The sequence below is a fragment of the Vigna unguiculata genome, chromosome 7, assembly GCF_004118075.2.
Source record: "Vigna unguiculata cultivar IT97K-499-35 chromosome 7, ASM411807v1, whole genome shotgun sequence".
NCBI lineage: Eukaryota > Viridiplantae > Streptophyta > Magnoliopsida > Fabales > Fabaceae > Vigna > Vigna unguiculata.
The window spans coordinates 1530385-1544793 of NC_040285.1; the positions used below are offsets into that span (position 1 = coordinate 1530385).

The 14409-nt window shown below is 31.6% G+C and overlaps 2 protein-coding genes across 3 annotated transcripts; one reads left to right on the top strand and one right to left on the bottom strand.

The window, feature by feature from the left end:
• The first annotated feature begins 5558 nt into the window (after positions 1–5558).
• Positions 5559–7688, top strand: LOC114192330 (glycosyltransferase family 92 protein RCOM_0530710-like). Its single transcript, XM_028082021.1, has one exon. It carries the CDS (start codon positions 5815–5817, stop codon positions 7489–7491), a length of 1677 nt encoding a protein of 558 aa, XP_027937822.1. The 5' UTR covers positions 5559–5814; the 3' UTR covers positions 7492–7688.
• A 2092-nt stretch (positions 7689–9780) lies between these two features.
• LOC114190319 (L10-interacting MYB domain-containing protein-like) lies at positions 9781–12418 on the bottom strand. 2 transcript variants are annotated; one of them, XM_028079152.1, is made up of 5 exons: positions 12258–12418; positions 11350–11690; positions 11141–11273; positions 10526–10896; positions 9781–10427 (listed from the first exon to the last, which is right to left on the bottom strand). In XM_028079152.1, exons 2-5 carry the CDS (start codon positions 11680–11682, stop codon positions 9834–9836), a joined length of 1431 nt encoding a protein of 476 aa, XP_027934953.1. In that variant the 5' UTR covers positions 11683–11690; positions 12258–12418; the 3' UTR covers positions 9781–9833. The 2 variants fall into 2 exon arrangements, with proteins under 2 accessions (XP_027934953.1, XP_027934952.1); XM_028079151.1 differs by having other exon boundaries at positions 10526–10908.
• Positions 12419–14409: the final 1991 nt, after the last annotated feature.

Consider the following 14409-nt stretch of genomic DNA (forward strand, 5'->3'; position numbering starts at 1 on the left):
TTAAGATAATGACTTGATGGATATTTTCTGTTATATAGTGTTTAACTTTATATTTTTATTAAATGTGAAATTTTGACTCATATTTGAGTTATTTCCAACAAAAAAATTGTTGGTTCGAATAAATATTTTAACATTTTTTAAGAGATATTCATAATATTCTCTTTCAAAATGGATTAGAACCAAGATTCTTTGATATGTAGAATAAACATTTATTAGTTATGAGGATGTTTATGTGAACTTTTGAAACATATAGCTAATGGGACTCATCAAATATATGTGAGGTGCTTTGCATTTATTACTATTACACAAGCCATTATGTACGTTGATTTAACACTAAAAAAGAGTTTATGTTCATGTTTTGACATATTGTTGAGAACATACTTAATCAAAGTAACATAGTTTATGATGAACTTTTCTCTAACATAAACAAATTGAACAAGAAAAAACTAATTTCTCAAAAAATATTTTTACATAAAGTAAACATTTTTGCCTCTCAATCATTTCTCATTTGAAGTTTAATAGGCATATACTATATTAATGTATTGTATAACTTAACTTTAAAAAAAAACTTATTTTACCCCTACAAAAATATAAAATTCTATAATTATTACATATTTTTTAGTTATATTATATAACCAATGTAATATCTTTTTTACATAAACACCTAAGATGAATAATTTTATTATCTACTACACTATATTAAATATTTATTCTCTATTACACAATTTGTTTACATGTAGTAACAACTTTTCTTTCTCTCTTTTTCTTTTTTACCAACAAATAAACTAGAATAAAACATAAAAAAATATAAGAGATGTTTGGTTATTACAACAACAAAAGGAAAAAAGAAGAACATGTGGTTATTTTATATTTATACATTATGTCATAAATACTAAATAACACTTTAAAAATGCATTCTTATAAGTCTACCAAACTCCTTAATTAAAATGTGTAACAAGAAATTCAAAATATAAACATTAAAATCAATTCCTCTGTACTGTTTCCTTTCTATTTTGCTTTAACAGTGTAATGTTTGCCTATATATAATAAATATTTTTCACGTTTTCTATATAATAAATATTTTTACCATTTTTTTTTCCTGCTAGAATTCCAAAATGCCCATCAAAATTTACCTTATTTTCCCATCAAAATCATTTACCCTATTACTTTTTATAGGTATCCAAACTCATGAAAGATAAAAATAAAAAACTAGATATGAACCCTAATAGAGATTGAAATGAAAGGCTATAAAAGAAGGTCCCAAGAAAAGGACAAAATTGAAGGGCAGCCAGAAAACAGAAAGAGGAAACGTCATTATTAGTCCAACAGGACAATCCAATTCTCAAATGAATATTCTATTCTGCCAAACCATGCTAACCTAATTCCACATTCAAACCCAACTCCACATAATATATTTAACCCTAAACCCTACATCACTAATCTTTTTAAATATAATTATGCCACCACTTTTTCTTTTAATTCCACAATAACAAAATTTAATTTTTTTCATGATTGTTCCAACACATTTTAATTATCCTTACAACAAGTGTAAACCAGATACTCCATGTATTGGATTGGAGTAATATTGTATGATTTTTTTTATGACCATCTTAATTATATTTTATGAATTAAAGATTAAGTAAAATGTGAAGGAATTTAATATGTTGAAAAGGCTTAAAAAGGAAGATTTGGAAGAATAAATCGTTGAATGGTGCAGAATATATCCAACCTAAACTAGGATATTTTAAAAGATGTTTAGAAAATTCATCAATGCATTGTGTCCATGCAATTTTTTTTGGTCGGTTTGGTTCACTGTTCAATGCACAGCAGTGCATCAGCATATTCATTAAAAAAATAGAAGTGTCAAACTAGCACAGAAAGGTGGATTCAAAAGGTTTGGAAAAAATGTTATTCCCTAAGTATATGGTGTTTCTTTATTATTTTGTTTCAATCATTATTACATATAGCAATATGTATGTTTTGATTTCTCAAATTAAAAGAAATTCGACATATAATCTCTTAAATGTTTAAGAAAATATGGTATTAGTTCCTAAAATTGCATTTGAAGGAATAAAAAGTAATATAGAAAACTATTTAGTTTCTTAAGTTTATTATTTAAAAACTAAAATGTATTCTTTTTTTAATTTAAAGAATTTCCTTTTAAATTTAGAAGACTAATAAAATCAAATTTATCTTAAATTCAAGAGATTAAAAACATAATTAAATATATTTTTTTAAACTACTTTCAAAACTTAAATATAAAATTAATTTGAAATATTTTAGTGGACAAAAGTATAAATTTTTTAACTATAATTGATTACTTATTATTTTTATTATTTCAAAAATATTTTTAAGCCAATTTAAGTATTAATACAATCTCCGAGAAATAATTAAGAATAATTTATAGTATTCCATATAAAACATAAAAAAAATTGAAGAAACACAATTAATGTTCTCAATCTGAATAAGATGATTTATTTTTGTTTAGAAGAAGAAAAAAACAATGACAATCTAATTCTATACCACTAATACTAAATAGCTAATTAATGAAGTTAGGTATTCAAGATTTAAAAAATTTCAATCCAATACGTACGTGAATTTCATACATAAGAACAAAAAACTTTCATATTTAGCAAGACAATTTTGTGTGATTATCCAACCCTAAAAACTGAGATGCTACTCGTACTTTTCCTTGAAAAAGAAAGACGTGTTAGTTTCCATGATTGTTATTTGTGGAGAAAGCACGTCCATTCAAAACACTACCAATTTTAACTGAGACAGAACGCAAGAATGAGATAACAAGTAACATAATCATAGGATTCTTTAGTCACTGTACAGTTTTTTTTTTTTTTCTATTTCCAATAGAACAGAAACTAATCTCAGTTCATTGAACAACAGTTTCATTGATTTAACGGGTTTTTAGACATATCAGATTGAGATTTTTGGTCACATAGAACGTTCCAAAAAGTCGTAGGAAAGGTTTAACTAGTGCACGAACTTAGGCCATAGCTGAAGGGAAAATTTAAAGGTTGTGAATAAATACTAGTGCGCTCACTATTATGGATGGTTTGGTGACGTCAATTGTCCGTGACAGAGTTATATTCGAATTGTAGTGTCTGAACTGTTAAACTCTTAAATAAAAGAAATTGTACATCGTAATTTAGTGAAAGTGTTCGATGCAACAATTAGTATCAAAGTAAACTTGATTAATAGTTATAATTTTTGGTCTGATGGTAAGTGTTCGATCTAACATTATTGACAAAGTGATGAAAGCTATTGATACCACTAAACAGAACTGAAGAAGAAGTCTCTGATTTGAATTGATTGGCGCACCAAGTTGGAATGAATCTAAGAGTTAAGAACGATCGGTGAAGGGTGTATCCAAAATTCTTGTGGCTGTTATGGGCCACCCAATGAGGTATTTTTCACTTTTCACGCATTCCCTAAACTTTCCATTTCGTGCCTTTGGTTTTCAACATCTGTTACGTGTAATCGAATCGATCACAGGACCTAAATATAAAAAATATGCTTTCTTTCTCCAAGGGATTTATATTATTATATGTGGAATTAAAAAGGAGTGAGATAAATGCAGAAATTTTTTTCAAGAGGGTGGAGTTTTTGGACCATCAAATGCAGACATAATCATAGTTGGATAGTGGGAATGCCCTTTGGGAGGGCCACACTCTCCACTTTGGTTCTCATCCACTGGTGTTTGTGAAGGAATCCCAGAAATTATGCCTTCCCAATTCACCACAAATTCCTTTCTTCAACCACTATCATATTCTAGGTTTTTACCTATACCTCTCAGTTTCCCATTATAGTCACAAGAATGTTAATTTTCTTCAAGCTAACTTTTTCACTGTGTCGTTTGTAAAAGGAAAGACAACGTTTTTTTTTTTTGCAAAACATGGACAAGAAGGTATAATTAATGGGCATGTGTTTTGTCTCTGCTGCCACTGTGACCCTAGGCAAACTCTTTTTGTATATGTGATCATATTATGGGACAATTACATATGCTGGTGTCAAATATGACAACAAAATTCTCTTTCTGAGTATTTAAACATGTAAACAACCTTATTTTCGATCGCATCAACGTTGAAAAAATAGATAAAAGTTACGCTTTGGAAGACACATACTTTACTGTGAAAGTTTATTAAACTATAAGTTAACTTTCATACACATTCAGCAGTAACTTTTAAGAGAATCGTTGTGGAGGAAAAAAATGGTAGAAAATGTGATAGAGCTGACTAATTTGAAAAAGAAGGGTAGGTCAATATGGATCACAAGCTTTCTACATCCACAAGGACGTGTAATAATTGGCTATGGAGAAGTTAAATAATGCATTTCAACAAGTGGCAGACCACTGCTATAATAGTGGCTAGTGATCTGAAAGCATGAAAACACATATCAAGGGTTTCTGCATGTACATCACCAATAAGTCACCAACACACTGTCTTCAAGTCTAAGACTCAATGTCAAAAATGCATGCGTTGAAACCCAATTTCAGAGGGACTTTTATCATTCCACGTTGCTCTCTTAGTGTTGAAAAAAGTTGTGATTAGATGTTACCAAAAACTTCAAAGTTATACACATTATATATATATATATATATATATATATATATATATATATATATATATATATATATATATATATATATATATATATATATATATATCAGAGAACATTGCTTAAAACTTCCTCAATCAGTTTTAGTTTTGGTTTTGTATAAGATATTCAAAATGTGTATTCCTTTCAATGTTTTCATGGGTAGGAGGATTTGAAATAGTAGAAGACACCGTGTTAATAGTGTCTGAATATTTGGATTTTAGATTTTCAGTAGTAATTTTCTCAAATTTTGCATCAGTGACAGTTCTATCTTTCATTATAACTTGGAAAATTAGCACATACCATGATGCAGTTCATTAACTTTCCCTTAAATAGGATAATTTGAGCTACAACTTAACTTAATTATGAAAAGTGGAGAAGGTAATTAGAGGTTGACCTCATTAGTAGCTGATCATGGGGATTCAGATATTTTAGTGAAAACTTTACTGCTGTTGACCACACTTGAGGATGTGCAACAACAATCTGTGGTGGGAAGAGACAATAATATATCATGATAACTTGAATCCATTCATGGCATGCCTGTATGGTTGACTAAATGGTTGACTTGCATGCATAAAGTATTTAAATCTCTTGAAAATGGAGTAAGTGGTAGGTCTTAATTTTGTTTCAATGTGCAGTGATTGAAGTAGGACCTACCTATGAGATATGTGATGATAATAATAATAATCCTAAAAAAAGAAGCTACTACCACTACTAACTAGGTTGCAGACATGAAAATAGTTAGTTAAAAAAAAAAAAAAAGTACAAGTTGACATAATTATATGTGGTCACTAACTATTATATAGTAGAAAATTTGTGTTTAATCTTTGTCTTATATTAAAAACATTGTTAAGTTAGCCATGTTCCTCATTAACTAGAGTAACAAAAATTCTATATTTTAGGTTATTCAAAATATTAATTTGAAAGTGGGTGGTTAATTAGCTAATAAGTAACCCATTGAATTTACGTAGAAGATGTTGTGCATGTAACGAAGGATTTGAAGACACCGATATACACGGCACAACACAAAGCAAAGCGAAATTAAGAAACAAATATTCTGTGTGTTTTTGTTCCTCTCAATGCCCGGTTTTTACTCTCCTTCTTCGTCTTCTCTTGTTCCATGAGAGAAAGTAAAACGCAAAACCCTTCTTGGTTGGTCAAAAATGAATGCCATGAAGCAACAACAACAGAGAGAGCATTGGGGTCATGAAAGAACGTAGGAAGCGAAACAGCGTCGTTTCATGGAACACGCTCTTCTGGTGTACACTACTCGTGGTCATCTCTTCCATCTTCTTCACCACCCTCTTCTTCTCCCCCTTCGACGCCGCGCTCTCACCGCTCCCGTTCACGTCGGAAACCCCACCCACCATTTCTCAACCCACAATCACCATCCGAGAAACCGTCATGCTACCCGACCAGGCTCTCATTTTCCTAAACTACCCTCCGTCTTTCCGCTTCCACGCCAAATACGACCTTCTCTGCCTCTACTTCTCCGCCGACTCAACTCGCCGCCGCCTCACTCAGCTGCCGATTCAGCTCCACTTCGCACGCCTCCGCGAGCAGATCGTGCGGTGCACGCTCCCTCCGCGTGGCAACTCGGTCTCGCTCTTCGTTAAATCAGACGGCGTCCTTCCCGCCGCAAAAGATTCCTCCACACACCCCTGGACCCCTCTCGTCTACGAAGCCCTCTTCGACCGCGACAACACAACCATCGTCTTCGTCAAGGGCCTCAATCTCCGACCCGAGAGATTCATCGAACCCTCCACGTTAAACTGTATCTTCGGCTGGGATTTCTCCAAACCCAAATTCTTTCTCAAGTCTGATGTAATATCAGGTGCACAAGAAATCATAAGGTGCAGAACACCCAAAAGCATCATAATCGGTCAGGAACAGGCCCAGTCAATCAAAGTCACAATTCAAGAGAGAGACAGAGAAATATTTCCTTCCATAGCCCGTCCCGGGCTTTGTCCACAACTCAGTTCGTCGATGCAAAAAGCCCACGAGATTTGTATCTGCACCATGCTCCGCAACCAAGCTCGGTTCCTGAGAGAGTGGGTAATGTACCACGCCAAAATCGGAGTCCAACGTTGGTTTATCTACGACAACAACAGCGATGATGATATAGAAAACGTGATTTCCTTCCTACAAAGCGTTGGTTACAACATCTCGCAACACCTGTGGCCTTGGGTGAAGACACAAGAAGCTGGGTTTGCGCACTGTGCCCTACGAGCCCGGGCCTCGTGCAAGTGGGTGGCGTTTATCGACGTGGATGAGTTCTTCCATATAAGGGTGAATGGGGACTTGTCTCGTATGATTTTGCACCATGCGAAGCCCGGGCACAACGTTGGTGAGATTAGGACACTGTGCTTCAGTTTTGGGCCTTCGGGCCGGCGAGAAGTACCGAGAGAAGGCGTAGCGGTAGGGTACACTTGTCGATTAAGTGCGAGTGAGAGGCACAAGAGCATAGTGAGACCTGAGGCACTGAACCAGACTTTGATCAATGTGGTTCACCACTTTCATCTGAGTGCGCCATTTGTGTCTGTGGATGCAGAGAAAAGTAAGATTGTGATTAACCATTACAAGTATCAGGTGTGGAAGGTGTTCAAGGAGAAGTTCTATAGGAGGGTGGCGACTTATGTGGCAGATTGGCAAGAAAAGGAAAATGTGCGGTCTAAGGATAGGGCACCCGGTTTAGGGACCAAACCGGTTGAACCTCCTAATTGGGCGAACCGGTTTTGTGAGGTTAGGGATTACGGGTTGAGGAATTGGGTGTTGAGGAATTTCTTAGATCGACGCACCCATCTTCTGCCTTGGCAACCTGAGTATGAGAATCATATTAGAAGAAGACCAAGACCAAAGGACAAAACACAACCATTTTTTTAGTGCTATAATTTTTTTCTTCATTTTCATTTTATAACTTTACATTAATGTCCTCTTGTAGCGATTAGTTTATCGTCTTGTAGATAAGATATAATTGGTTTATTAATTTGTATGTGTATTTGTGGATATAGGTATAAGAAAATTATAGGCATTCACATAGTCATGAATTTTGTGTACAAAGAATATACGGCATACTCCGTAGAAACTATAATCTTTAGACTAGAATATACGATCTGTTTTACTTTAGACATCCTTATATTTTTTTTTATTGACCATAAAAAAATTGACATTATTATTCCAACCCTGAACATAACAGTTTCTTTCTATATTTATATATGTGTAGTGTTCTGTATTTGACTTTAATTACTATCGTTGTCACACCTAAAATGTTCAAACCGACTTAATGATATATAATTAATCTTAATGGACATTCACTTAATTTTCTTGAAAATTAATGTTTATTATTACTTTTCAGCACTCTCCACTATTGAATCTTGTTGTTGTGAAAGAGAGAGAGAACAAAAATTACACTTGACCTAATTAAATTAAATTTGGTCCACACCACACACAAAGTTTGACATTAGCTTTATATGTTATCTGCTTTTGCTTTGTTTCTTTAATTTAGTTTTCAGACAATGTTATATTTCAACAAGCTATATTTTTTATCATTTACCTAACCTGTGTTCTGAACAAATCTTTCAAACATACTTTTAGATAAGAAAAATGAAAAAAACTTCTTTATAAATTAAAATTAGTTTATATTTTAAACTTTACGTACAAACTCTTTTTTTTTTTATCTTTTACTTTTAACAAACTTTTGCTTATAAAAGAAAAACATTATATGATCATCAATTGAATATTTTTAAGGGTTAAATATATTTTTGGTCTCTCAAGTTCTAGTGAAATTTAGAATTAGTTTATTTTCAAAACTTTCGACCAATTTAGTCCTTCATCTTTAAAAATACATGAATTTAGTCATTTCAACCAAATGTTGTTAATTTTATATAACGTTTCAAATACATTTCATGATAATATTAAAATTTTTTACACTGTTTAACATATTTTCGCTTTAATGTTAATTGAAATATTATCATAAAATGCATTTAAAATGTCAAATAAAGTTAACAAAATTTGATAAAAAGAACTAAAATCATGCATTTCTAAAAGTAAATGACTAAATTGATATAAAATTTTAAAGAGGAACTAATTCCAAAATTTACTAAAACTTGAGGAAAAAAAACATATTTATTTTTAAATAAGAGTTACATCTATAATTTGAAGCAATAAAATTATGCAATTATGCAATCCATTTCCTATTAGCCCATGGACTATACATGTTGGACACAGTCCAGTGTTAGTGTTTGGGTGGTCATGGATTTTCGTTTTTATGAATTATAAAATAATGTTAGACAAATTATTTAATCTAAAATATTTTTATTTGTTAGATGACTTTTTATTATAAAAAATATAGTGTTTCTTTTTGGAAATTTACTAATATCGATAAGAACATTTTTAAAAAGATACAAATAAATTCATCATTTTATATTTTTTTATAATTGTTTTTCTACCAAATATAACTATTTATTCGAAACTAATTATTAGTACATTCTGGATCAATTTTTTTTTTCATCATGAATCAGAAATTAACAAAAAGTGTTTGGACAGCCTATTTTAGGACTATTCGCATGAAGCCTTCAAAACAACTATTTTTATATTAGAATGACGTAATAGTACTTATAAATAAATAAAAAATCATTTTAACGTATAACAATATCTATAACTATTTATATACTTTGTATATATATTATAATCATAATAATTTTAGTAAAAATTGAAAACAAAATAGTTTAAAAATATATATGAAAAAATTGCACTTAGTGTTTTTAATTCTATTTGTACTGATTCATTCATAGAGAAAAGGAAATTATATCACACTCAAACACCCCTTACTTACACTGAAATACATGTGTGAGCAACAACAATCATATTCATAGAGGTGATTTCCTTATTTTACCATAAAATATCTTCAAATGCATATAACCTTTGGCAAGCTCTTCATTTTTCATCAGTAATATGGATAACTATGATTTGATTAATGTAGAAAGTTTTGGTGAATCCAGTCCCAAAAAAAGCATTTTGTATTCCATTATTATAATTAAAAGAGATTAGTTTTCTAACTTTAACTTCTTGAGATATTAAAATTGACAGAAAAACCAGGTATAGTTCTTCTAGTTTCAAATATTTTCAGGGTGCATGTGAAGAACACATGAAGTTATGGCTTGCTCTGCATGCTGTCAAACAAAAGTTACAAAATCTGACTACAAATGAACCTGTGTGAGGTTCAATCATTGTGAACGAAGCTTTCTCAATAACCATTTCTTTCTCAAAGAAGCAGCAAGTGCCAGAAACAACCTTGCTCTTCTCTCATCTTCCAAAAAATCACATGCATCTAATATTAAATCATCATCCAGGTCTGGTATAGCCTGAAGCACACTTAAAACATTATCTACAGAAAAATCATCGTTCTTTGTTTTGGTTAATGATGTAACTGCAACAGCCACATGCCCTCTTGCCTTCTTAGATTCATTCAAGGTTGCTGGCATATTAGGTTGATGATGTCTTTTTAGCTGAGCAGAAACATTTTTCCCAACATGTAATGTTTCATTATCTGCATTGATTTCTCTGGAAGACTTCTTTTCACCACCAATATGAATTGCTTCTTTATCTGCATTGAAGTTATTTTCACCACCAATATGCAACGCTTCTTCATCTGCATTACAAAGTGGCAGAGTAATTGGGACAGAGTTATTGCCCCCAGAAGATCCCTTCTGAATATTTGACTTGAAACCTGCAGAAACTTCTTGATTGCGACATATTATACACATGCCAGAATAAAAAGGCATGCTTCTAATTTTATAGAGCCGGAAGCTGTGATTTACCTGCAATCATGAACATGTGATGATGGTAATAGGAAATTAAAAAAAAAAGTATGAAAAAGAAAGTGAAAAAATGAGCAAGAGGAGAAGAAACCTCATACCCTGATACATTTTTGCCATGCTTGGTCATCAGCCACAACCTTGTGATGTGTCTTATCCCAACTGAATCCTTCTTTGCCAAGGAGGACATTTATAGAGCAGTGATGCCTTCTTAGGACACTGAAACGGTTTCTCAAGACAACCTTACCACAATGACATCCAAATCTTTTGTTAAATGATTCTGTCATATCTACCCATGTTTGTCTCCTGAAGGTACGGTCAATTTTGTTCCCCTTACGCAGCTGGTCCACCATAAGTTCCACAAAAAATAGGTCCATCATTGGAGACCAGTCAAGTTTACCTTGACTAATAACAGCAGTGGGAGTTTGATTATCCACTCCTTTATCGGTGATAGTCTTCTCCAATTCTTTTTCTGAGAAAAAAACTATAACAATTTGTTAAGAAGTGAACTTTAAGTCTAACTCAACCTCAAATAACCGACTTATAAGGTGAGTTTTGCACCCAATTATATACTCTAAATCAGTTTTATTTTAGTCGATGTGAGACTTCCAACACAGTTCAAAAATCATCATAATACACCAGTCAATTAATAAATTTGGTAAAGAAATTTCAAGTTTCAGTCATACAAGAATATTTAACGATAAGGGCATTTGTACCTTCGTATTCATAATCTACATCAAAACATGAAAGGCTGTATCTGCCATCAGCAACTGCGTGGCCAAAAACAATGCATAGATCATTATAATTCGGAATGACCCTTGTCTTGAAAGGTTCAGCATCAGGGTGGAGCTGCAAGTACAAAAACAGTCATAACTGCAATGTAACAACTATCAATGTTTTTGAATCATTTTATGACAATTGGTACCTTAATACATGCATCCCATGTTTTATCATCGGCTGTTATCATGTTTTGCGTCCCATCCCACTGGAATCCCTTTTGACCAACTATCATTTTTATCTCATTGTACTGCTTCCTGAATCTTTTGTGCCGATTCTTCAACACTTCTACATCATACTTGAAACCAAACTTGGTGTTAAATTGTTCAATCATCTCTACCCAGGCTTGTCTTCTAAAAGCTTTTCCAGTTTTATTCCCTTTGTGAACATGGAACAGCAAAAGCTCAAGAAAATATTGGTCTTGAGATGGAGTCCAGTTAGCCCTCAACTTGTCCAAACTAAGACAAGAATCATCCCCCATTACAATACCTGTGTTTCAAATGTATTAGTATCTAAGAAGCATTTTGACATTCCCCCTAATCTTAGGACACTCTAACCACGTACATACAAAGCAATATATATATATATAAATATATATATATATATATATATATATATATATATCAAAATCTACCCTTACCGTAGCTGAACCTGATCTTTTAGCCAGCACTGTCATGTACAGAATATTTTCTATACCCGTAACAGAGGTATATGCTTAATGATTCTTGCCAGCACGATGATACAAATGGCAAACAAACCATACACAAAATTTAACTTCACAGATATCTAATACGAAAAATCGTAATATAGGCTTGCCCTTGCAACATTACATTAGCTCTAATTCCTTCCCTTCATGAGAAATTTTATGCCTAACTTAAAAAGTTTGAATTTTAGCAGCCAAACAAGGGAAAGCACCAAAGGGCCATTCAACAAACCACCAAATTCTATGTCATTAATAAATTTTCCAAGGTTGATATTGATGAATGGAACATGATCAAACCCTAATTCTGTGTTCGGAAACTGAGAGATAGAAGAAAAGAAGAAAATGGGACTTACCCAAAAGCAAAGACAAACAGTGGCGAAGAATAGCAGCGAACCAAACTGGTGTTTGAGAAATGAGAAAAAAAAAGTGAAGTTTTTGTTTTTGTAATGTGTTGTGTGGAGTGGACCTTCGCTCTGATGTGTTAAGGAAGACAATTATCCTTAAACCAAACAGTGAGGGCATGGTTGTTTGTTTATTGTTATTTAGTTTATAGGCTTAAATATATATTTGGTCTTTATTTTTGTTAAAATTATTTAATTTGGTCTCTATTTTTGTTGTTTGTTTAATTTGGTCTCTATTTTTGTTGTTTGTTTAATTTGGTCATCATTTTTATAAAATTACATTCAATCGAATTTTTTTGGCAAACGGTTATAGGTTTAAAAGTTAGTGAAATTGATTTGGGGAAGAAATTAGGGTTTCAAGCAAAACTATGGCTAACAAGAAACTTGTGTACAATCCAGTTAGTGATTTGAAATTCGTGTTTGAGAGGTATGTCTCGCCACACAAACGAAAAGCCAGAACAGAAATCAACCAAAAAAGTACAACTTTTTAATCTGAACCTAGTTGACGCTCCAATCTCGAATGACAACCTCCAAGCGCAATCTCGAAGCGCAATCTCTAAGCTTCAATCGCAAATCACTCTCCAAGCGCAATTTTCCCTCTTCGCGAAGCCTAATTGATGAACAAGAACCTCCACCACCCAAGAACCCTAATTTTCCCCTTTCTCACCAACCCTAATTTTTCCCTATCTCTCGACTACTCCAATACCCAATTTCAGTTTTTCACTCAAGCATAGCTCTCGCTGCAGTAAACCGTCAATTCAAACTTTTTAATTTTTTTTCACTTAACCATGTTTTATCTTTTTACGTAATTCAAACTTTTTTCCTCGATTTCTTTTTAACGAAACATTGTGCCAACGTGTGCCATCATATATTAAAAAATTTGACACATAACCAAACAGTTTCACCGTATTACTGTGCCGTTAATAATTTTAACACCATTTTCAAAAAACTCGATTGAATGTAATTTTACAAAAATAAAAATCAAATTAAACAAATAACGAAAATAATGATTAAATTAAATAATTTTGACAAAAGTAGACTAAATATATATTTAAACTTAGTTTTGACAAATTTAGGTGAGTTTTGTTTTGAGGGATGTCACTGACACATTTCTACTACCTTTTATGGAATAGATGCGAAGGGGGAAATTACTTGCAAATATATATTTTTTTATTACAAACGAAACAAATAAAAAGAAAAGAAAAGAAAATACTTTTGCTTCAATTTAAATTTTAAATTTCTCTGGCAGTAAAAAAAATGATATTTTCTCCTCTCTCTTTTTCTTCCTCGACAAATCATATATTTAAAGAACTTCTTAAGATTATTTTAAAACAAAAGTCTTACATCACCGACAATAGTTAAACCTTTTGGATAAATAACTTTACGTGATACAAATTTAGTCCTTATATATTGAAATAATTTTCATTTTTTATTTGTGTTTAGTTTCAAACAAGATAAATATTTATTAATTAAAGACATTAAAGTAAATACCTTTTTATTAAAAATAAAAATTTTATATACACATGTTTTCCAGACCTTTTAAAAATAACTAAAAGTATCTAATGGAGTGTATGTGCATTTAGTATATTTGTTAAAGATACTACTAAATACCAATGGAAAAAAAATAATCATGAAAATAATAAGCATAAACCATGTAAGTGTAGTAAGTTAATGTAAAATGTAATTTTAGAGGAACAAGTCTTTCAATAATTACATTATACTTGATATTATTATCTATATTAAAACATTGGTGTGTAATTAAGAATATAGTTTAAACCTGATCAATTGGTTAAAAAAACTCATAGTTATAGTGGAAAAATATTTTCATATACCCACATTCAACATTCTAAAAGACAAAGACAAAATTGATTAATAAGTTTGATATATTTTAGTTATTGTCTTGCTAGTTGATTCAGAGTTTTATGAAAATGGACTTTGACAATAATTTTAAGAAAGTAAATGGTAAGAAATAATGATTAGACTTTAGTATTATGTTTGGAAGAGAGATTGCAATAATTTTAAAATTTTAAAATGTATGATATTTGAATTATTTGTAATTAAATTTTTTTATTTTTAAATATTTTATTAAATTAGAGTAATTAAA

What these genes read in the sequence shown, in the direction of transcription:
- LOC114190319 (XM_028079151.1), bottom strand. Translation starts at nt 11,682, where the DNA reads ATGGGGGATGATTCTTGTCTTAGTTTGGACAAGTTGAGGGCTAACTGG. An exon ending in TGTAGATTATGAATACGAAG is followed by an intron (nt 10,909 to 11,140) that starts GTACAAATGCCC and finishes AAATTGTTATAG; the next exon opens with TTTTTTTCTCAGAAAAAGAA. An exon ending in CATGGCAAAAATGTATCAGG is followed by an intron (nt 10,428 to 10,525) that starts GTATGAGGTTTC and finishes TCATGATTGCAG; the next exon opens with GTAAATCACAGCTTCCGGCT.
- LOC114192330 (XM_028082021.1), top strand. Translation starts at nt 5,815, where the DNA reads ATGAAAGAACGTAGGAAGCGAAACAGCGTCGTTTCATGGAACACGCTC.